Source organism: Bacillus rossius, chromosome 18, assembly GCF_032445375.1.
Source record: "Bacillus rossius redtenbacheri isolate Brsri chromosome 18, Brsri_v3, whole genome shotgun sequence".
Lineage (NCBI taxonomy): Eukaryota > Metazoa > Arthropoda > Insecta > Phasmatodea > Bacillidae > Bacillus > Bacillus rossius.
In genome coordinates, this window is record NC_086345.1 from 22,376,354 (window position 1) to 22,398,534 (window position 22,181).

The window sequence follows — 22,181 nt, forward strand, 5'->3', positions numbered from 1 at the left end:
GCCGGTGGTTCCGGTGGTGCCAATTGTAGTTCCGGTGGTGCCGTCGGTGGTGCCAGTGGTTCCGGTGGTACCTTCGGTGGTGCCGGTGGTTCCGGTGGTGCCAATTGTAGTTCCGGTGGTGCCGTCGGTGGTGCCAGTGGTTCCGGTGGTACCTTCGGTGGTCCCAGTGGTTCCGGTGGTGCCAGTGGTGGTGCCGGTGTTGCCGGTGGTGCCAGTGGTGGTGCCGGCGGGTGGTCAGAAGACGGGCGCGGACCGCTCGTAGACGCGAGGGCAGTGCCTCCGGGCGATCAGACCGTACGGCTGTCTGGACCCCACCCGCACTCCCTCCTTGCTGCTCAGCTTGTTCCAGACGTGGATGGCGACCGAGTCGCGCAGCCTGGCCATCGTCTTGTCGCTGCCCGCCTCCTGGAAGTACAGCTGCCACTCGGACCACGACACCGGGTAGAAGGCCGAAGGCGGGTGCACCCTGAAGCCGCCGCACTTGGCCGGCGTCATCTTCACAGCCTGCGGGCAGGGAGAGAGTTACATATATGCATATACAGGGACGTCGGAACAGGGGGGGGGGGGCAGCAGGGGCGAGTCGCCCCCGTGCTGTTGTGCATGGGGGGGGGGGGACTAGAGTATCATTTCGCCCCCCCCTCCTTTCCAAAGAATAAATGATGTTTGGTCCCAGCAGTATTTTTCTCAACCAGTAGTTACAAAAAAAGTTGCATCGGTGATCAACATCGATCAGAAAATCAAATAATTTATGATCGTCAATAGGTGTACTGTTAAATGATTGCAAATTCCCAGATGGGTGTTTTATTTTAAATAATTGTACCACGTCCACTGTCGGAGTAAGTATTTAATGCATACCTACTACGTCATCAAATTCTTGGAATGGTATATTTAATATTTTGGTTTCGGGAAACTCATTTAAATAGCACAATTTTGCATCTAAAATTCCAAAGAATTTTCCGGGGGAGGCCCCCCCCCCCGACCCCCCGCTCTAAGTAATACATCTTTTCGCCCCCCCCCCCCCACTCATGAAAACGTTCCGACGTCCCTGATGAATATAGGTATAAAGAGACACAGATAAGATATATAGAGATATAGGGAGGGATATAGAGAGATAAAAAGTGGTATGGAATAAGAGAGATTGAATAGAGAGGTAGAGGGATGTTTTATGTATGTGTAACTTCTTTAAACCAATGAAAAAAAATTGGTTGTCTGTAAAGTCGGTTTACGGACGATAGTTTTAACGTGACAACGTCATAACAAAACATTGATGAAATAATGATTGCATACTTTTTATGAATAAAATTGAATTATTTTAATTTTAATAATACTAGTAATCAGATTTTTAAAAATGCAAGAATAATTAACCTTTATTGCCGAAATTGTTGTTGTAATGAACAATGAAAACCACATTAACTTTTCACTTCACTTTATAAACAGTCGACGAAACAGTTCACGTGTAGATGACTTGTAATTAATTTTAAAAACTGGAGTTTAGCTATAAAGTTTAAATATAATTATGAACAAGTTTTCATATAAATAACCTGTAATCAAATATCTATCATCAATTATATGAATCACCATAATTGTTCAGTCAATTGTAACAAAACTTATTATTACTGCACTCGCCGACAGCGTAATGGAACACAGCGTAACCAAACAATGAGCGTAACGGGACAAAGCGTAACGGAACAATGTGCGTAACGGGACACTTTTTCGTGCGTGCAGCCGGCGTTCATCGATTTATTAGACGTTGTCAAGTCATTAATAATATCTATAATCCACTAAAATTATGACGAACACTGCAATGATCTCAAATGACGTTTTAAGTAAGTGTTTTAATGTTCGTATTTTTATCTATGTATAATGTAGATAAATACATATTGTTACGCGAGAGACCAGACCACGATGCCAGGTTCGGAGCTGGCTGGGGATCCCCTGCACAGTCATTGACGTCACGCTCCTTGTCACGTGCCCTCCACTGACGAAGGCATGCCACGCGCGCCTGGCCGGATTACAAGGGTCTTCGCCACACACCCCTCCCCCTCACCGCTCCCCGCGCATCGTCCTTCCTCGGCTCTGTTATCTAACGATGAAGCGTCTTTGAGGAATTCCGCGAGGCCGCCGCGCGGAGTGGCGCGAATAAGCACCGCCTTTCTGGATGTTTTCGGGCGTCGGGTTGGCCCGGGATGACGAAAGACTCGTCGCAGCCGCTCTCGTCGGTTCGAGAAGGGTGTCCCAGGTATTTAAGCAGCGACGCCGGCCTCCACGGCAGTCGCGCGACAGTTCCGAGAGAGTTCCGAGAGTTCAGAGATTTCCACGAGTGAAGGGAAGTGCGACATGGGCGAAGAGGGCGAGAAAACCCAACCCCCCTCCCCCCCCCGGCGATAGTGAAGCGACGCGGAGTTCTACAGGATCGTGAGAATGCGGCGACCGAGTGGCGCGAGACTGTGTGTGTGGATTTTACCCATCCAAAAAAAGAGTCCAGCACGCACATGATACAGTCGAGTATATACAACGTATTAGTGTGTATATGCGTATACATGTACACAGGCCGCTGCGATTCGCCAGTCTGGCGCAACACGTCACTAGCATGTCGGTGACGCGAACCCATAAGTTAGGCCCCTACCATAAATCGCTCAACGCGGCTAAAGAAGTTTTCACTTCAAAAATTTACTTTTTTTTTTTTTTAGTTCGTCGCGTGCCATTGGTTGTTCTGGTCGCTTGCTTAAAGCATCGTGGTCGCACGCAAGTACAGGTTAGTGCGTCGCGTGTCGTTGGGGCGTTACTCGGCGTGCGTGTGCTACTGTGACGGTTATCACATCTCCTCCTCCCCCCTTTCTCCCTTTTTCCTCCTCGCTGATAGTCATCAGACGCTTAAAACAGCCACACGTGGACGTGTCTCCCAAATAACTTAAACTGAAACACAGGAGAGTACTTAAAAAAAAAAAAAAAAAAAAAAAAAAATCGGTTGTCTGTAAAGTCGGTTTACGGACGATAGTTTAACGTGACAACGTCATAACAAAGCATTGATGAAATGATTTCATACTTCTATGAATAAAATTGAATCATTTTAATTTTAATAATAAAATAATAAATACTTTAAATAATACTAGTAATCAGATTTTTAAAATGCAAGAATAATTAACCTTTATTGCCGAAATTTTTGTTGTAATAAGCAATGAAAACCACATTAACTTTTCACTTTATAAACAGTCGACGAAACAGTTCACGTGTAGATGACTTGTAATTAATTTTAAAAAAACTGGCGTTTAGCTATAAATTTTAATATAATTATGAACAAGTTTTCATATAAATAAACTGTAATCAAATATCTATCATCAATTATATGAATCACCATAGTTTTTTAGTCTATTGTAACATAACCTATTATTACTGCACTCGCCGACAGCGTAACGGAACACAGCGTAACGTAACAATGAGCGTAACGGGACACAGCGTAACGGAACTAGGTGCGTAACGGGACACTTTTTCGTGCGTGCAGCCGGCGTTCATCGATTTATTAGACGTTGTCACGTCAAAAAAATTTGTTTGAATGAAGTATTAATTAAAATTATGTGCCAATTTACGTAAGAAATTCTCAGTGTTATATCTAGAGAGAAAAAAAAAACGTATTTCATTTTATGCAGAAAAAAAAATAACCATAGCCACGTGTTGTACAATATATTTCTTGTAGTATCACAAAAATCTATTTCCTGTCAAACTGGTTTCCAAAGGAATCTTGATTGATTTTTTTCCCCTGTGCATGTCTCCTCTCGTGCAGGACCGCCGCCGCAGGCGTGACCCGAAGAAAGCCGACTGCCGCCGAGAAGGTCCGAGGTCAAGGGAGTCGCCGGGCATCGAGGAATCGATCCCAAGGTGACCTTGAGGGAAGCTCGGCTGTGCGACTTGGCAACGCCGCGCCCTTGAGACGCTGCCGTTTATCCCCCCTCCCTTACCATTTTCCCACCCTTCCCTTTCCAACCCTTTACGAGGGTCGAACTAACGGGCAGCCTTCTTTTCACAGACGAGAGAGCCAAAACCCGAAGTTCCCCGAAGTTCATTTTTTTTTCCGTAACTTTAATGTAGCTATCCTAACCAAATCAACCGTCCGCAATGTTTTAAAGTATTTATAACTAGCAGCCCGACCCTGCTTCGCACGGCAATACTAATGGAAAAAAATTAAGCCACATCTCCCATTTACAGTAATGGTAAATTTAAAAAAATTCAGTGAAAATGTATTACAATGCTGTATAATGTACCGGAGAGAAAATGAATAGCACCGATGGTTTCCCGACTCGTGCACGCAACGTACAACTGATGTACCCGTACTTCGCTACGGCAGTCTACAGGCAGATCACTCTTGCGCCGCTCATTATACATGCCCCTCCTTGTGGGTACGCCACTGCCGAGCGATGCCCATTGCCATGTAGACGCAGAAGGCATGAATAATGCAAAATCCTGTTCTCATGCAGACAAAGTACCCACTGTTGCCTGGTTTTAACTACCCATGGGATTTAATTTTCGGAAAATGTCATCCTGCGTAACATAAGGAACATTACTGTGAAGTTTCAAGTCTGTAAAATATATATACTTGAAAAAAAGGGCAATAAAAAAACAAATCAAACACAGAGAGAGGAAAAAAACAATAGTTTAGGTTTGCGATTTAAAGTGATAAAAAGTATTTAAATACTAATTGAACTCTTATGAGGGTACTGATTGCTTCGTTGATAATATCACACGGGTGTTTTTTACTTCTATGGGAAAATTAAGAATGATAAGGCATCTAGTGCGTGGCAACAATGTTAATAGGCAATAGGAAATAAACTTCTAGCGCCTGCGGCACTGTCAACACACACTTCGTACGTGTACTGCATGTTGTATCTAACCCCCTCCAACGCATTTGATTCTAAATTGGACTTTTAGTAAGGATCCCTAATGTTATTGATAATATAATATAGCCTATAGCCTTCCTCGATAAATGTACTATCCAACATTGATATAATTTTTCAAATCGGACCAGTGGTTCCTGAGATTAGCGCGTTCAAACAAACAAACAAACAAACTCTTCAGCTTTATAATATTAGTATAGATTAGTTTATTTAGTATCAGCATTGCACCCGTGCGATGCCGGGGCGTGTCGCTAGTTAAATTATAAAACAATATGCGGTGCTGAAAGGAGGGGAAAGGAAGCCTGTGTATAGGAAACCGACATTGATCGTTTGCCTTCTGCAAGTCTTCCCCTCTGGTGAGACTTCCTGCGTGAGCTCATTGATTTCCTCGGCCCGTCACCAGAGCGCTCTGCTAGCGGGCGGATCTGACCACAGACGCGAGAAAGCAATTCGGCTGACGTCTGCAGTAACCGATCCATCCCAACAATTCTAGTCGAAAAACGAGAACGAAGCCTTCTCCCAAACACCCCCCCCCCCCGTTTCTTGTCTGGCTTCCGCGGCCATTGTCTGAAGTGGCTTGGCTTCTGGGTTTTAGCCGTGTCCTTGGCGAATATATCACTGGCGTTTCGGTCGACGCTGCAGTCGCTATCATCAAGTTGTTCGTTCGTACAAAATCTAAAATTTCCGAAAGTTCTTTACGATCGCTTTAAAAATTTTTGACGCAACGTTGCATTCGAATACGTGTGTTGTTGTTTTATATACCTATGTCACACCTGTGACAGGTAAAAGGAGATAAAAATACATATTATTATTATACTAAGTATATGTTTGTATGTTTGTTTATTCTTAAACCACCGTAATCAGTCTGAAATTTTTCCTACAACCAAACCTGTACATTCAGGCCTCAAGTACCATTAAATCCATAGTCACGGCTAATAAATCGCAACATATCGCCATGTGATATGACACATGCAAATTACACGCTTCGCTGTGTGTGCGTTCAGAGTCGTGGCGTTGACGTGAAAAGAAGCCTTACAACACACGCTTGCAGGAAGCAGTCAGTTCTGCCAACTGTGCAGAACACTTACACAGCGATGTCACAAATTACTCTACTCACAGGATTAACTAGTTATATTGTTGAAAACTTTTAAGAATTGTTAAAGGAAAATGTTCAGTTAATTAGGCAATTACAATTTATTTTTCGTCCATGAACTTTCGTGACGGGAGCCGTGGTTGTCTAGTGGTCAGATCATTTGCCTCTCACCAAGACTTCGTTCATCCCTGGCGGGGGTCAAAACCGCTATTTTTTTCCAACCTTTAGGTTCGGTTCGATTAAGTTCGGTTAATTTAGACTCGGGTAGGTTAGGTTAGGGTAGGATATGTTCAGTTAGTTTCGGCTTAGTATAGTTAGGTTAGCTAAGGTTAAATTATGTTATATTCGGTTAGGTTAGGATCGGTTTGGTTATGTTCGGTTACGTTTGTTTAGGTTCGGTTAGGTTTGATTATGTTATGTTAGAGATAGATTGGGTTATGTTAATTCAGTTTTGGTTGAGTTCGGTTCGGTTCATTTAGGTTCGTTTTGGATACGTTACGTTAGATGTTCGATAAAGTCAAATGTCTCATTTTATTTTTTTTGTTTTATGGTGATTTGATTGTTCTATTTTATTTTATGGGCTTTTGTTTTTCGGTATTTTGGTTTATTTTGCCTTTTCCTTTCGGCCTTTAAGTTCTGAGTTCTTTTCTGATGTTTTGGAATTGTGTTTTGTTTTATTTTTGGGCATTTGATTTTTTGGTCTTGTGGTCTTTCAGGATTTCGGGCTTTTGTGGTAAAGCTTTTGTCAGCTCACAGTTGAGATCAAAGTTGGGACTAAAGTTAGGGCCACAGTTTGGACCATGGTTAAATTTACAGTTGGGACCATGGTTAAATTTAAAGTTACCACATCTATGATTGTTGTTGGGGCAATGGTTAGGACCACTACTGGGACCACAGTTGGGACCAAGGGTGGGACCACAGTTTGTACCATGGTTAAATTTTAAGTTGGGATCGCAATTAGTACCACATTTATGATTATTGTTGGGGCAATGGTTAGGACCACTACTGGGACAACATACGTGAGCATGGGTTGTACTGCAGATAAGCTCACAGTTGGGACCAAGGTTGGGATCACAGTTTGGAGCATGGTTAAATTTTAAGTTGGGACCGCAATTAGTACCTAATTTATGATATTGTTGGGCAATGGTTAGGACCACTATTGGGACCACAGTTGGGACCACTATCGGGACCACAGTTGGGACCATGTTCGGGACCACAGTTGGGACCACGGTTGGGACCACAGTTGGGACCAAGGTTGGGACTGCAGTTAAGCTCATAGTTGGATCAAGGTTGGGACCACAGTTGTGACCAAGGTTGGGACCACAGTTGGGACCACGGTCGGGACCACGGTCGGGACCACAGTTCGGACCGCGGCAGGGACGACGGCCGGCGCCCGGGACCAACCTTGTTGACGCCGCAGAGCCGCTTGAGCACGCGCGTCATGACGCCCGGCCCGTTGTGGCCCCACACGTCGCCGCGGAAGCTCTCCTTGATGTCGTGCACGCACTCGTTGGCGACGCGGCGCCCCAGCTCGTCGTCGGCCATGTTGATGGCGCCGACGGCCACGTTGCTGGGGCTCTCCGCGCCGGCGAAGTTGCGCATGTTGTCCAGGGGCCTGCGCAAACAGCACGGGGTGTCTCACGGCCGTACGGGGGAAAAAAAAGTTCGGACTGGGTAAATTTCCAGAAGCGCGGCTTTTCCTTAAAAAAAAAAAAATATATATATCCTTTCGGCACAGCTTACACGCGTACGTAATTAAATTATTCTTAGATCCTATTATCTTTTTTGGAAATATTTTGGTAACTTATATGAAATCCTGGAACATTTTAAGAACCTAATGTAACCGACATAACATCCTATATGTTCGTCAATACTAAAAAAAAAAAAAATAATCTATTTAACTTTTTCTTGTGTTCCATGAAGCAAAAATTATTTTGAAAGTTTTTATTAACTTACTGCACCCGGCATTGAATTCCTAGTAAGGTACCGTAGTCATTAAAATAGTTTTGATCGTCAAACACTATTTTTCATTTCTTGCACTAATACGTGGTCGTATAATTTTTTTTGGACAAAGGTTTAAGGTAGTATCAAGATAGATTTATAATAAATTTCGAAAAATTTGATACTTAGAGTTTAATTTTTTTTTAAATTTCAACCCCCGTTTTTACGGTAATAGTTCGTTTAATCTAAAATTGTTGGAGCCAAAGGTTTTAGATAAAGTTTAGACGTTTTACAATACATTTTTTCAGACCAAAAGATTTAGGTAAAATTTATAAAATTTACAAACATGTTGAACTGATTTGATAGTGTACCTACAAAGGGAGTTATGAATTTTTTTTTTATTTCTACCCCTAATTTTTTTTAACACCTTGCAGCAATAGTTCATTTAATAAAGAATTGTTTCAGACAAAAGTTTTATATAAAAATTATAAGATTAATACACAATATGTACGAATTCGATTTTGTGCCTTCGAAGGGAGTTTTTTTTCTTTGTCCTCCAATCCTTGTTTATTCTACCCCTTGCAGTAATAGTTGGTCGTATAAAATTTTTTTAACGGAATTTGTAGATAATAATTTAAGGTTGTACAGTTAAACAAAATTTATTTAACAGTCGTCATGATACAAAATTATGCACTTTTAAAATTCTACCCCCTTTTTTTAAACCCCCTGATTTAATGGATCGTCTTATCAAAAAAAATTTCAGACAAACGTTTTAGATAAAAATTATAAGATTTACGAATTGTTTTAACGGATTTGATAGTGTACATAATGAGGGAGTTAAGGAATTTTTTAAAATGCTACCCCCTATTTTCTCAACCCCTTGCAACAATGGTTAGTCTCATAAACAATTGTTTGAGACAAAAGTTTTAGTTAAAAAATTATAACTTTAATACACAATTTGTAAGAATTCGATGTTGTGCCGACGAAGTAAGTTATGAATTTTTGTCCTCCAACGCTTATTTATTCTACCTCTTGCAGTAATGGTTCAACATATAAAAAATTATTGTGACACAAATGGTAGAAAATTTAAGATTTTACAGTAAAACATAATGGATTTAACGGTCATCATGAGTAAAATATTATCAATTGTTTTTAAATTCTACACATTTTTTCAACCCCCTGTTACAAATAGATCCTCTTATCAGAAAAAATTTCACACAATAGTTTTAGATAAAAATTATAAGATTTGAGAACAATTTGAACGGGTTGATAGTGTACCTACTGAGGGAGTTAAGAATTTTTTTTTAAATTACGGTTTGAAAACGAAATACGGAAACAACAGTACTCTACCGCTTTCAGGGTAGTCTTAAATGCTTTCCGTTAACACATATCATTCGGATGTGTTGAGCAGTTTTCAAATAGCATGTTTATTTTTTTCCCTTAATCTTTGTCTAAGTAGGCGGCGACCTTGATTTTAAGGGCGTATGCCCCATTCCAGTTAATTATTTTAAATTTAAGTTTAACTTTGGTTGAACTTGTAGACTTTTTGCATTCTTAGCGTGCAAAGTTGAATTTTTGAAAATTTTGTGCAGTGTTGATAACGAGAACCAAAATGGAATAAATAACTGAAAATTTTGGGCATAAAGGCAAATTCTGGTGGCTACTGCGTGGTATTGTTTAAATTTATTTCAGAAAATTTTATTTAATTCAATCTTGTCTTTTATATCATAAACATTCTGTGGAATTTTAAAGGCTAGGTTAAACTAAATTTTTGACGTGACAACGTCTAATAAATCGATGAACGCCGGCTGCACGCACGAAAAAGGATGACTCATTGTCCCGTTACGCTCAGTGTACGCTTGCGCCGCATCAATCTCTCTTCCACTCGATTGGAACAACCATTGTTTTGACTTTTTCGAGGCACATTAAACTTGAAACACTCCCATTCGTTTCCTACTTTTCCTATCATCGTCCAATTCTTAACAGAATAACACAGATTGGAAGAAGTTAAACATAGCAAACATGTATAAAAGTTATAGTTAAAATAATCTGTTCGTTAAAGTAATAAACATATTTGAATTAATGAGTGCAAATAAAAGTAGATTTATCAATTAAATTGTAGATTTCATTTCACTCCTTCTTTGTATCCATACAAAATAGTGATAGTTCAATAAAGTGATTCATTTTTATTTATAAAAGTATGAAATCATTTCATCAATGTTTTGTTATGACTTTGTTACGTTAAACTATCGTCCGTAAACCGACTTTACAAACAATTTTTTTATGAAAGAAATTAAACCATATCACGTAGTAGCCAGTAAGATTGACTTCAAACACAAATATTTCCAGTTTATGTACTTATTCATGTTGCCAAAAAAACGTTGAAAAATCTACTTTGGCAGCTATTTTTTTTTAAAACATATATGCCATAATTTTTTTTTTTTTTTGTGAAATTTTTGCCACTAAAAACGTCAGCAATTTTAACCGCTCGTGGAACGTAAAAATAAAATATTGACCTGGGACGCGACATACACCCTTAAATAATGACCTGAAAGCTAAGTTTTGTTCGGTACGGGATTTCTGGCCCAAGATCTTACCGCCGATGAGGTTGAAGAGTATAGTACATTTCCACGCGCGTAACCTTCAGATTAGATTAACAATTACTGATTGATTGTTTTCTGATACCACGGACACCATCGTAGTTGAGTAAGTCAAGTGTCCTAATATTTGAAGTAGTTTATTTTCTAAACCTGAGAATTTTTTTTCCTGCCAACAGTTACAACACACCTTGGATTTAAGTTACCAACACCGTGACTGCTAAACCGTTCGCGAAAAAAAATCCTTAAACAGTATATGGCAGGAAATGCAAAAATATTATTAGCGTCCGCACATTGTATATTGTACGCCTAAAGCCGAGGCCACACAGACAGCTACGCTATGTTCGCGATGTTCGCTATGTTCGCGATGTTACGCTATGTTCGCCGCGCCAGGCGGCCAGACAGGATAGTCCAGTTCGCGATGTCGGAGAGACGCATGCCTTGTTGTTCCAGTGATGATTCCGACGATGACAATATTCTGCTGGCTCTCACAGTATGTACACGTAGAAAAGGAACGAGTTCGTGAAGTTAATCTAAAAAAAAAATTGGTTTTCTGTAAAGTCGGTTTACGGACGATAGTTCAACGTGACGTCATAACAAAATATTGATGAAATGATTGCATACTTTATGAATAAAATTGAATCATATTTGTTTTAATAATAAAAGAATAAATACTTGAAAATATACTAGTAATCAGATTTTTAAAATGCAAGAATAATTAATCTTTATTGCCGAAATTGTTGCTGTAATAAGCAATGAAAACCACATTAACTTTCCACTTCACTTTATAAACAGTCGAGTGGAAGAGAGATAGATGCGGCGCAAGCGTACAATGAGCGTAACGGGACACAGCGTAACGGAACAATGAGCGTAACGGGACACAGCGTAACGGTACAATGTGCGTAACGGGACACTTTTTCATGCGTGCAGCCGGCGTTCATCGATTTATTAGACGTTGTCACGTCAAAAATAATTCATCATCTGATGAAGCAGTTGCGTGAGGACGAAGGCAAATTTACTGATTATTTCAGAATAAATATAACTCAGTTTGATAGCATATTCCCATGGAATCAAATCCCAGGCATTATCCCGCACATCCTGTTCTCTGTAGTCTTCTATCGATTTATTCCATAAACATGGATATTTTCGTACTCCTTCTGTTTGACATAAGCTGATTTAGGCTTGTTCTCTGTGGGATTGTGTTTCCGTTTTTTATTTCTTAGTTCGTGTTCTTTATTTTTTTTGCCCATGACAAACAGTGCAAAACTACAATGACGTAGTCAAAGAAATTGTGTTAAATCCACAAATACCGGCTGCCAGGTCGACAGAATCCCAAATCTTTCCTAGCTCCTAGCTGGCGACAAACTTCTGCCATGATACCAAAACATAACTACTCGGTGCCTTAAAAAAAAAGAAAAAAAATTGGTTCGTTGATTTATGAAAATGCTTTAAAAGTTTTAATTACTTGGCGTGATAAAAAAAAACTAACTTTAAGTTTGTATGCAAATAATTAATAGAAATAAAATAATAAAAGTACTGAAGTAATGTTATTATGAATACGTTTAGTGAAGTACCAACTGAATCAAATTTAAAATATTGAGAATAATCTATATCAATTTTAGTTAATAATTAAGATAAATAAATACGTTTTATATTTATTCTAATTTATTAGATTTAGTTATTTATTAAATAATAATGTTATCAATTAAAACTTACAATGCAAATAAACTATACATACGGGAAAATAACTTTTAATATAAATACACTTATAAATAAATATTTTCTACAAAAATATTTATAAATACAATTATAAATATTCTGTTCATCAAGGTTACGCATTAGCAAAACCGGGACGCCAATCTTCAGCTTCATTTTGTGGGAAGGCAGGTAACCTCTAGGCAAGACGTGATGGACGTACTAAACGGTAGCGCGTTACGATTTCAAGGCAACACCATTTATTGACGAAGTTCCAAACAAAACTGTCATTAACGCCGTTAGCTCGCTAGCAGCCGCGAGCTCCACTAAGCGGACGGGTTCCGCCAAGGAGAAGGATAGGAAGCGGCCAGACCTTACTATACGACCGTGCGGCGGACATAGAGAAATTACACAAATCTCATCGTATATGCGTCTATGACCTACCTCCTATTATTTTATGGGCAGTCTTCTTTTCACAGACGAGAGAGCCAAAACCCGAAGTTCATGTATTTTTCCGTAACTTTAATGTAGCTATCCTAACCAAATCAACCGTCCACAATGTTTTAAAGTATTTATAATTTAGCTAACCTAACCTAATTGACCATTAGAATCCTTTTATCAACACCGCCATATTTATTTACAATGAACCAAAAAAAAAACCGAAGATGCACGATCGGGCGTTTGGCTGTCTCGTCTGTGAAAAGAAGGCTGCCCTTATTTTATACTATATATAACTGAATTGACCCCTTTTTTTCACTTCCTTAGGGATGGAATTTCATAATTATATGTAATCTATGTCACTCTCCGACCTATAATGTCGATCCATTGCCCCGTTGCTGCGCGAAAAGGACAAACAGACGAACACACTTTCGCATGTATAATGTCCAGGGCCGCAACTAGGGAGGGGGGGGGGGGGGCAAGCGGGGCATACGCCCCGGGCGGAAAAGCTGTGGGGGCGCCGAAAGCGCTTGCATTGTAATTCCTTCCTACTACAACTGGTAACTGGTAAAAAGTTTTTTAACTTGCATGCCAGGAATGTCTAATCTGATTTACAATATAACGTCTCAACATATTTAATGAACAAGTCTAATGATTATACGGGACTACTTTATGTACATAGTGGGTTCATGCATGGAAGTTACAGTAGCACAGAAACTGTTACATTTAGGCATTGAAAATGCTTAAATAGCACCATTTTTCCGTGGGGGGGGGCCTCCGGACCCCACGCTTTATTGGTGTGGTATGTGCAAAAAAAGAGGGGGGGGGGGTGCACGAATCCATTCATGCCCCGGGTGTCAGAAACTCTAGTTGCGGCCCTGATAATGTTGTGTTATTATCAAGTAGGGATCCGCAGCACGAGGGACACGTGAATCACATCTTGTGACGAGGACGCAGAGACCCGGGGGCACAGGCAGGCCGGACGGGACGGGACGGGACGGACTCACTTGGTGAGCACGACGTCCAGGTCGAGGTAGGTGCCGCTGTACCGCCACAGCGTGAGGAACCTGAGCACGTCGCTGGCGTGCGACACCGGCCAGTAGCTCCGCCTGAGGGCGCCGCTGGTGTAGAGTTCCTCCAGGGGCGTGCCGCGCAGGTAGCGCTCCACGTTCACGTGCCTGCAAACACGTCGCCTGAGCGTGCAGAACAAGTGTCGCTGGCGTGTGAAACAAACCTGTCACCTGAGCGTGCAGAACAAGTGTCGCTGGCGTGTGAGACAAACGCCGTCACCTGAGCGTGCAGAACAAGTGTCGCTGGCGTGTGAAACAAACCACGTCACCTGAGCGTGCAGAACAAGTGTTGCTAGCATGTGAAAAAAAAACTTGTAACCTGAGCGTGCAGAACAAGTGTCGCTGGCGTGTGAAACAAACCTGTAACCTGAGCGTGCAGAACAAGTGTCGCTGGCGTGTGAAACAAAACCCGTCACCTGAGCACACAGAACAAGTGTCGCTGGCGTGTGAAAAAAAAAACGTCACCTGAGCGTGCAGAACAAGTGTCGCTGGCGTGTGAAACAAACCCTGTCATCTGAGCGCGCAGAACAAGTGTCACTGGCGTGTGAAAAAAAACCGTCACCTGAGCGTGCAGAACAAGTGTCGCTGGCGTGTGAAACAAACCTGTAACCTGAGCGTGCAGAACAAGTGTCGCTGGCGTGTGAAACAAAACCCGTCACCTGAGCACACAGAACAAGTGTCGCTGGCATGTGAAAAAAAAAAAGTCACCTGAGCGTGCAGAACAAGTGTCGCTGGCGTGTGAAACAAACCCTGTCATCTGAGCGCGCAGAACAAGTGTCACTGGCGTGTGAAAAAAAACCGTCACCTGAGCGTGCAGAACAAATGTCGCTGGCGTGTGAAACAAACCCCATCACCTGAGCGTCCAGAACAAGTATTGCTGGCGTGTGAAACAAACCCCGTCCCCTGAGCGTGCAGTACAAGTGTCGCTGGCGTGTGAAAAAAACCCGTCACCTGAGCATGCAGAACAAGTGTTGCTGGCGTGTGAAAAAAAAACTTGTAACCTGAGCGTGCAGAACAAGTGTCGCTGGCATGTGGAACAAACCTCTAGCCTGAGCGTGCAGAAAAAGTATTGCTGGCGTGTGGAACAAACCCCGTCATCTGAGCGTGCAGAACAAGTGCCGCTGGCGTGTGAAATAAACCTGTCACCTGAGTGTGCAGAACAAGTGTCACTGGCGTGTGGAACAAACCCCGTCACCTGAGCATGCAGAACAAGTGTCTCTGGCATGTGGAACAAACCCCGTCATCTGAGCGTCCAGAACAAGTGTCGCTGGCGTGCGAAACAAACCACGTCACCTGAAAGTGCAGAACAAGTGTCGCTGGCGTGTGAGACAAACACCGTCACCTGAGCGTGCAAAACAAGTGTCGCTGGCGTGTGAAAAAAACCCGTCACCTGAGCATGCAGAACAAGTGTTGCTGGCGTGTGAAAAAAAAACTTGTAACCTGAGCGTGCAGAACAAGTGTCGCTGGCGTGTGAAACAAACCTGTCACCTGAGCGTGCAGAACAAGTGTCGCTGGCGTGTGAAACAAAACCCGTCACATGAGCGTGCACAACAAGTGTCGCTGGCGTGTGGATCAATCCTGTGTCATGAGTGTGCAGAACAAGTATTGTTGTCCTGCGAATGTTACATTGCATCAGAGCATGAGAACTAATGTTGCTAGTGTGTTAAACAAACTTGACCCTAAGGGTACCTATATGTCACATAAACCATATATTAAATGAGAACAGATTAAATATTTTTAAACAGTACCTCACTAATTTAATTATTTTTTAACCAATATATTTTTGACATATCGTATACCTTAGTGTTGTATGCCACTAGAAAGAACGTCTAACGGTGGTCAAGTTTATGGTTAATGGGGATTTGGCCTCTCTATCTTGCAATTTGTAATATTTTGACACCGCTTGTAATACAGCTTCCGTGCTAATTTTTTTTTTAATTGGATCAACATAGCAGAGGACTTAGATTTGGCTACTTGTTGAAGCCAACACTTGTGAACTGGTGAGATTATATCATGGCAGTTGTATTCACCCACGTGAAATAACAAGTTATTTCCTTGCGGCGCTTACAGACTGGAGCCTGTTGGTAAATACTTGGTTGAAACAAGTTATAGAAGGTCTGGGAGGTACGTTTTATGCCTTACCATGCCCAAAAATTGGGATCAATAGTTCGAAATTATAATTATAGCAACAAAAACAAATAGAAAAATCTAATATGTCGGGGCCTAATTCCCCTTAAAATTGCATTAAGCAAAAATAAATAAATAAATAAATAAACTTAGTGTCTCATGCCTTCGAGGTAGAGAAATTATTTTTCGATTATAATTTATTTTAAATATATTATTTTTGTAAATAGGGTTTTAAAAAGACTTAATTTTTTTTTTTTTACATGTTTCATACTGTATTTATTAGTCACTGTACGGAACATAGAGACATAAAAAGGTTAATGTTAAAAAGCAATATTAAATAATAGTTGATGGTGGCCCTCGGATTAGTTTCAAATATCATGCTTGTCCTTCAATGGCGTTGACTGCTCTGCGTCAATAGAGGGGGGTGAAACCAGCATAGGCGCACGTGCGTGAAAGTGTTTTTTTTTTTTTTTAATTAGCTTCAGCGTCTCTCTTCTTGCGACTGTGGCGATCTTCAAGGTCGCCAGACATCTCGCAGGAAGTCTTCGCGTTTTTCATTCTTTTTTTTTTCCCTTTCTTATCGCCACCGACCGTTCGCCTGATAAGAAGGGCGGAAGCGAACCGGACGTGCTCCCTCGTGGGGGCGTATCAGGCCACCGGAAGTAGCCATGTGTAAAGCATTTCCGGTTCCCTACGTGTTGTAAATTGTTTCCTTATTTTTTTTTGCATTGGAACACAAATATATTCATGTAAAATTAATGATATTAAAAAAAAACTGTATCACTACAAACTAGTGATCGCAGTGATACTGGGTTCGGATTCTTACCCGGGAATTTATCCTCTGTGTCGTCCCAGTACCTCCAATAGTTAAAGTTATTTGTAAACCGTTCCCTGAATAGCTTTCCGGTATTAACTGCGCTCATAAATAAACCTAAAAAACAAAATAAAGTTTAATTATTGAATTATCTGGTATCTTTTTCAAAGTTCAAAAAATGCTTAGTTAAACATCAAATAAAATATAAAATTTTGCGCTATTTTTCTTAAGAAATATTATCTCTAAAATAGTATTTCATGTATGTGAAAAATACTATAGACATGTGTTGCACAAAGTAACAATATCTTTCTTGAACTGGTTTCCAATAAAATCATTTGTAAAAGTACAGAAAAAAAATTTTTTTAATGCGTGTTGGCCAAACGCTGGTCGTTTACTCTTCTCGCCACTTTGCCCGTCAGGTGTTTGCTTCTCAGTTGTGTGTTTCTAAGTTGTGTTGTTTTAATTTGTGTGTTTCTAACATTTCTGTTTCTAACATGTGTGATTCAAAGTTGCGTGGTTCTATGTTTGGTGTTCCTACGTTGTGTGGTTCTTAGTTGCGTATTTATATGTTATGTGTTTCTAAAGTGTGTGTTTCCAAAACTGTGGTGTTTTTTAAGTTGTGTTTTTCTAAGGTGTATGGTTCTAAGTTGTATGGTTCCAAGTTGTGCGTTTCTAAGTTGGTTTGTTCCCATTTTGTGTGTTTGTAACATGTGTGGTTCCAAGTTGCGTGTTCCTACATTGTGTGGTTCTTAGTCGTGTATTTATGTGTTTCTAAAGTGTGTGTTTCCAAAACTGTAAGTTTTTTAAAGTTGTGTTGTTCTAAGGTTCGTGTTTCTAAGTTGTATGGGTCAAAGTTGCGTGTTTCCAAGTTGTGATGTTCCAATTTTGTGTGTACCTAACACGTGTGGTTCCAAGTTGCGTGGTTCTATGTTTGTTGTTCCTACGTTGTTTGGTTCTAAGTTATGTGTTTCTAAGCCGAGTGTTTCTAAGATATGTGTTTCTGAGTTGCGTGTTTCTAATTTCAGTGTTTCTAAGTAGTGTGTTTCTAAGCTCAGTGTTTCTAGGTTGCATGTTACTCAGATGCGTGTTCAATAAGAATGGCTCGTGTGCAGTGGCGTAGCCAGGATTTTTGTATGGGGGGGTGTTAAGAAGTATGCCCCCCCCCCCCGTATTAAAGCGGGGGGGTCCCTCCGGGAAAATTTGGATTTTAAGGTGTAAAATAGTACTATTTTAGCAGTTTTCAGTACTTAAATGTAAATATTGTAATGGTAAAATTTTTATTAATTTTAATATGAAATTTAATTGAGTGACCCCTGCTCGTGTATGTGCGCGTGGCTCACCTGATGTGCACGTTCGGGTAGGCGAGCAGCTCGCGCGCCGCCCACGACCACGCGGTCCAGTTGCGCGCGGCGGGCGACGCGAACAGCAGGTACACCTGCAGGCCCGGGTTGCCGCGCGCCGCAGACTCCACGGCGCAGGCCTGCCTGGCGCCCAGCTCCAGGCGACCCGCGCGGCTCGACCTGCGCGCACGTGTCTCGACCTGTCTGAACCTGTCTCGACCTGTCCGAACCTGTCCGGTCACGGGCCCCGTCTACCCGGGCACACACCCGGTGCTCAGGGCTTCAGGGAAAAACAACGCGATTTCAAAACCACTCGAGACATCCGAGTGGGGGGTCCGTTTACGAAAAGCATTTGAGAGTTCGCTGAGGGCCGAAACGTTTTTTCTATTTCGGATTAAGTTTTTAAACTGTATTTTTAGAAGAGTTTAATTGGCTAAAAATGCGTGTTTTCAGAGTAATTAATTTTTAGGCGTAAAAAAATCTAGTACAGATTCTTGAAAGCACTTACGGGACATGCAGTACACCTTTATCGTCTTTTCTCGGGCATATAATGCTACGGTCACCGCTCATGTGCACGACGAGATGACTGCGCGCCAGTCCAGAGGAGACACCGCGCTAGAAGCACCAGCGAGCGTCCCGCTTATCATCCCGCCTCGCTGACACAAATACGCCCCTGACGAGGCCGGTGTCTCCTATGGACTGGCGCGCAGTCTTCACAGGATAACTGTGAAATTTGTGCGGTGACGGTAACATTATATGGCCGAGAAATGAAGATAAATGTGTAATGCTAGTCCCTTAAGTGCTTTCAAGAATCTGTACTGGTTGATATACGCCTAAAAATTACTCCGAAAACATGCATTTTAGCCATTTTTAACTCTTCTAATACTTAACCCGAAATCAAAAGAACGTTTCGGCCCTTAGCAAACTCTTAAATGGTTTTCGTAAACGGACCCCACTTAGATATCTTGAGTGGTTTTGAAATACAGTTGTTTTTCCTGAAGCTCTGCACACCATGTGTGTGCCCGGGCAGAAGGGGTCTTAGTTGGTAGTATCAGTGTTGCAACAGTGGGCGCACCTACCTGCACGAGGTCTCCAGGAAGAAGATGCTGCCTCGTTTAGGCTCCTCCTCCTCGCGGTCGGCTGGCGGCTCGGCGGATGTCTCCGCGTAGCAGCCGATGGCGTAGGCGGGCTCGCGGGCGCCCAGCGCCTCCGCCACCGAGACCATGGCGCGCGTCAGCAGCCCCACCTCCACGTCGGCGTCGCCCGCGTCGTCGCGCGCCGCCCCCGACCGCAGCGCCGCCCCCAGCAGCGTGAGCACGGCCGCCGCAGCAGCAGCGGCCGCCAGCAGCCCGCGCCGCGGCCTCTTCATGCGTCACGAGTCGCGCCGCGTCTCTTTCCTCCCCCTCCTACTGGTCGCCGTCGTCGTCGTCGTCGTCTCTGCACAGCGCGCCGGGGTCGTCGTCAGTCCCTCCCGCATGCCGGCATCGCCGTCAGCAACGCACGCGCGCTCTCTGACAGTCACGCTGCCTCTGGAGGCATTCCGGCGACGTCTACTGGTATGCGAGGTGGACCTCGACAACGCTTATCCACTTTTCTACAACCCCACAGCGTCGAATAACCTTCACCCGCTTTCTTACGGGGCTCTCTAACAACAGTCACGTGACCTCTGGAAACATTCCAGCGACGTCAACAGGTACACGAGGTTGTTCTCAACAACGCTTATCCGCTTTTATACAACCCCACCGAGTCGAATAACCCTCAACCGTTTCCCTAAGGGGCTCTCAGAGCACCCACACGCTTTCTTTCTTAACAACAGTCACACGACCTCTGGAGACTTTCCAGCAACGTGTAGTCCTCAACAACGCTTATCAACTTTTCTACAACTCCACGGAGTCGAACAACCCTCACCCGCTTTCCTACGGGGCTCTCACAGTACCCACACGCTTTCTTAACAACAGTCACAAGACCTCTGAAGGTCCTCTCGGTACATCCGAGACATTCCAGTGACGTCAGCAGTTGCACTAGGTTGTCCTCCTCAACAACGCCTATCCACTTTCCATTAAACCCTCGGCAGCCCCACGCGCTATTTAACAACAGCTACGCGACCTATGGAGGACCTCCCGGTACATCCGAGACATTCTAGCAATGTCAACGTGGGTATTAAAATTGTGTACTGAAAACTGACTGCAAACAAATTATATTTATTTACTATCTAATATTAATCAAAATGTTTAGAACAGCGAGATTAATATGGCTGGAAGTGTAGCGCGTAGATGAGTTCTTGCCCCGGGGCGAAAACTAGTCTAATCAATGTCTCTGTGCTTGAGCGAAGGGTTCACTTTACGTTCTTTTCCTTTATGGCCCTAACTCACGGATTCTGTTGATTTATAATGTTACGTGAGGTTGCGCTCAGCAAAGATTACCAACTTTTCTACGACCCCACTTCGTCGTACTGCCGTCGTGCACGACCACAGCTTCGTGCCCTCCGGAAAGACCTTACGGTTTGTTCCATGGCACATCTTCACCCGAGAGAAGCGAAGTGAAGAAGGTACACAAAGGTTTCTTCAAACACCCGCGGAACCCAGGTATTACGACGAAGACACCTTCACCGGAGGGAACCAGAGTAGTGTGACTGTTTCAGCAGCGAAAATGGGAAGACTCACGGGTTGATCCTCGTCAGCACCTTTCACTCTTCTTCAACACAAACCTTCAGAAACCTCTCCCCGACACTCAACATGAATTTCACCTCTTACGTCCTGATATCAAGTTACAACCTTCCTTTATCACACATGACCTACAATCAATGCGTTCTATGAACATCCACCGGTTCGGCAAAGTTTCTTTTTTTTTTTTCAACGCGGGTTGAGCCAGTTTCATCGGCAGCGACGCTGTTCTTGTGGAAGGTTTTCCTTTTCCCTCAACACCCGCCACATCCTAAACCTCGGCTGTAAGCGAAAAGGAAGAAAAAAAAAGTCAGCTGGCGAAAATCTGTCTCGACAAGCTTTACACTACACGTCACTCAAGGTCGCGCGATTTTACGACTTCCACCACGAACGTTAATTACTCGCAGAAGCCAACGTCGGTGTGCGTCTTTCTGCGACCTTGACCTCGTGACTCACACACGAGCCAAAAAAGACCTTCTGGTACACTGACCACATTTTTTTTCCCACTTTAAATTGACGAAGAAATCCAGAGATCTTCGTAAATCTATTGTTATCTTCGCAGATATATGGGTATTATGCTACTTACTTCGAAAATGAATCCTCAATAATATTCTTCGTGTACAATCTAAATATTCAAAAACTGATTAAAAAATGCTACAGAAACACAATTAATTTCTTTTTCGTATGTGTGTTTGCCCTTTTTTATATCGACAGACCACTTCACTTTGAAGCCATAGAATCACCCACCGTCTCTGGACAGGTTATGCCAGGTACCTACTGGACTCTTAGACCTCTTAGACGTCAAATAGCACGTACACACTTTATTTTTTTCGACAGTTTTCAAACGACCGCGAACACGAAAGGTTGAAACCACGTTATTTCAGCACTTTCGAAGTCCTGGAATTTTTCACCGCGGGGATTTTGTCACCCACGTGTCGTCCAATCAAGTATGTACTTTATTTTTGTATTAAACCTTGAGTTCACGAAGTATGCTGGTTACAGAATCATCTTCCGTGAATTTTCACGTGTGGAGTTTCAATCACTTTGGGAAAGGAGCCAACAAATAATGAGAACCTGGTACAACTCGCCCGTGTTTTAACTCGTTCGCGGCTGAAACGCGCATCGATCGGACGTCGGGGAAGGTCGCTTTATTTCAGGTTAAGCGTCCGTTGAGAAGCCGGGTAAAAAGTTTGATTTACTGACAGCGGCGCCAACTTGAACGCGTCACGGTCGTGTGATCGATCCGGAGGAAGGTATATAGCTGCTCCCCGGCTGCGGTCTTGGAGTCAGGAACGACGACGTGAGGGGTCGTCATATCGACCGACGACGTCGAGGCGTTCGTCCCGTTGGGGTCGCGCGCCGGGGACCCGGGTGCCGACTCGAGCCGACGATCCAGGGGCCTCCGACGGGGGTGTTTGGGGGGGGAGGGGGGGTAAAGCGAGGCGCCACGTGGTTTCGCGGTCCGACGACGTCTGTGCCCGCGCGAACCGTCACGGGTCGTCAGAGCCCGAGAT

At 42.9% G+C, this 22,181-nt stretch overlaps 1 protein-coding gene across 2 annotated transcripts; it reads right to left on the reverse strand.

Annotated features, from left to right (window-relative positions):
* Window positions 1–143: 143 nt before the first annotated feature.
* Window positions 144–22,181, reverse strand: LOC134541097 (lactosylceramide 4-alpha-galactosyltransferase-like). Of its 2 annotated transcripts, none has more exons than XM_063384259.1 (5): window positions 19,084–22,181; window positions 18,005–18,184; window positions 13,661–13,831; window positions 7,387–7,597; window positions 144–504 (listed from the first exon to the last, which is right to left on the reverse strand). In XM_063384259.1, exons 1-5 carry the CDS (start codon window positions 19,371–19,373, stop codon window positions 235–237), a joined length of 1,122 nt encoding a protein of 373 aa, XP_063240329.1. In that variant the 5' UTR covers window positions 19,374–22,181; the 3' UTR covers window positions 144–234. The 2 variants fall into 2 exon arrangements, with proteins under 2 accessions (XP_063240329.1, XP_063240328.1); XM_063384258.1 differs by having other exon boundaries at window positions 18,005–18,214.

Excerpts from the sequence above, each read along its gene's own strand:
- LOC134541097 (XM_063384258.1), bottom strand. The coding sequence starts at position 19,373 with ATGAAGAGGCCGCGGCGCGGGCTGCTGGCGGCCGCTGCTGCTGCGGCG. Across the intron at positions 7,598-13,660 it reads CTGGACGTCGTGCTCACCAA|GCCCCTGGACAACATGCGCA; the intron begins GTGAGTCCGTCC and ends CTGTTTGCGCAG. Across the intron at positions 505-7,386 it reads GGCTCTGCGGCGTCAACAAG|GCTGTGAAGATGACGCCGGC; the intron begins GTTGGTCCCGGG and ends CCCTGCCCGCAG.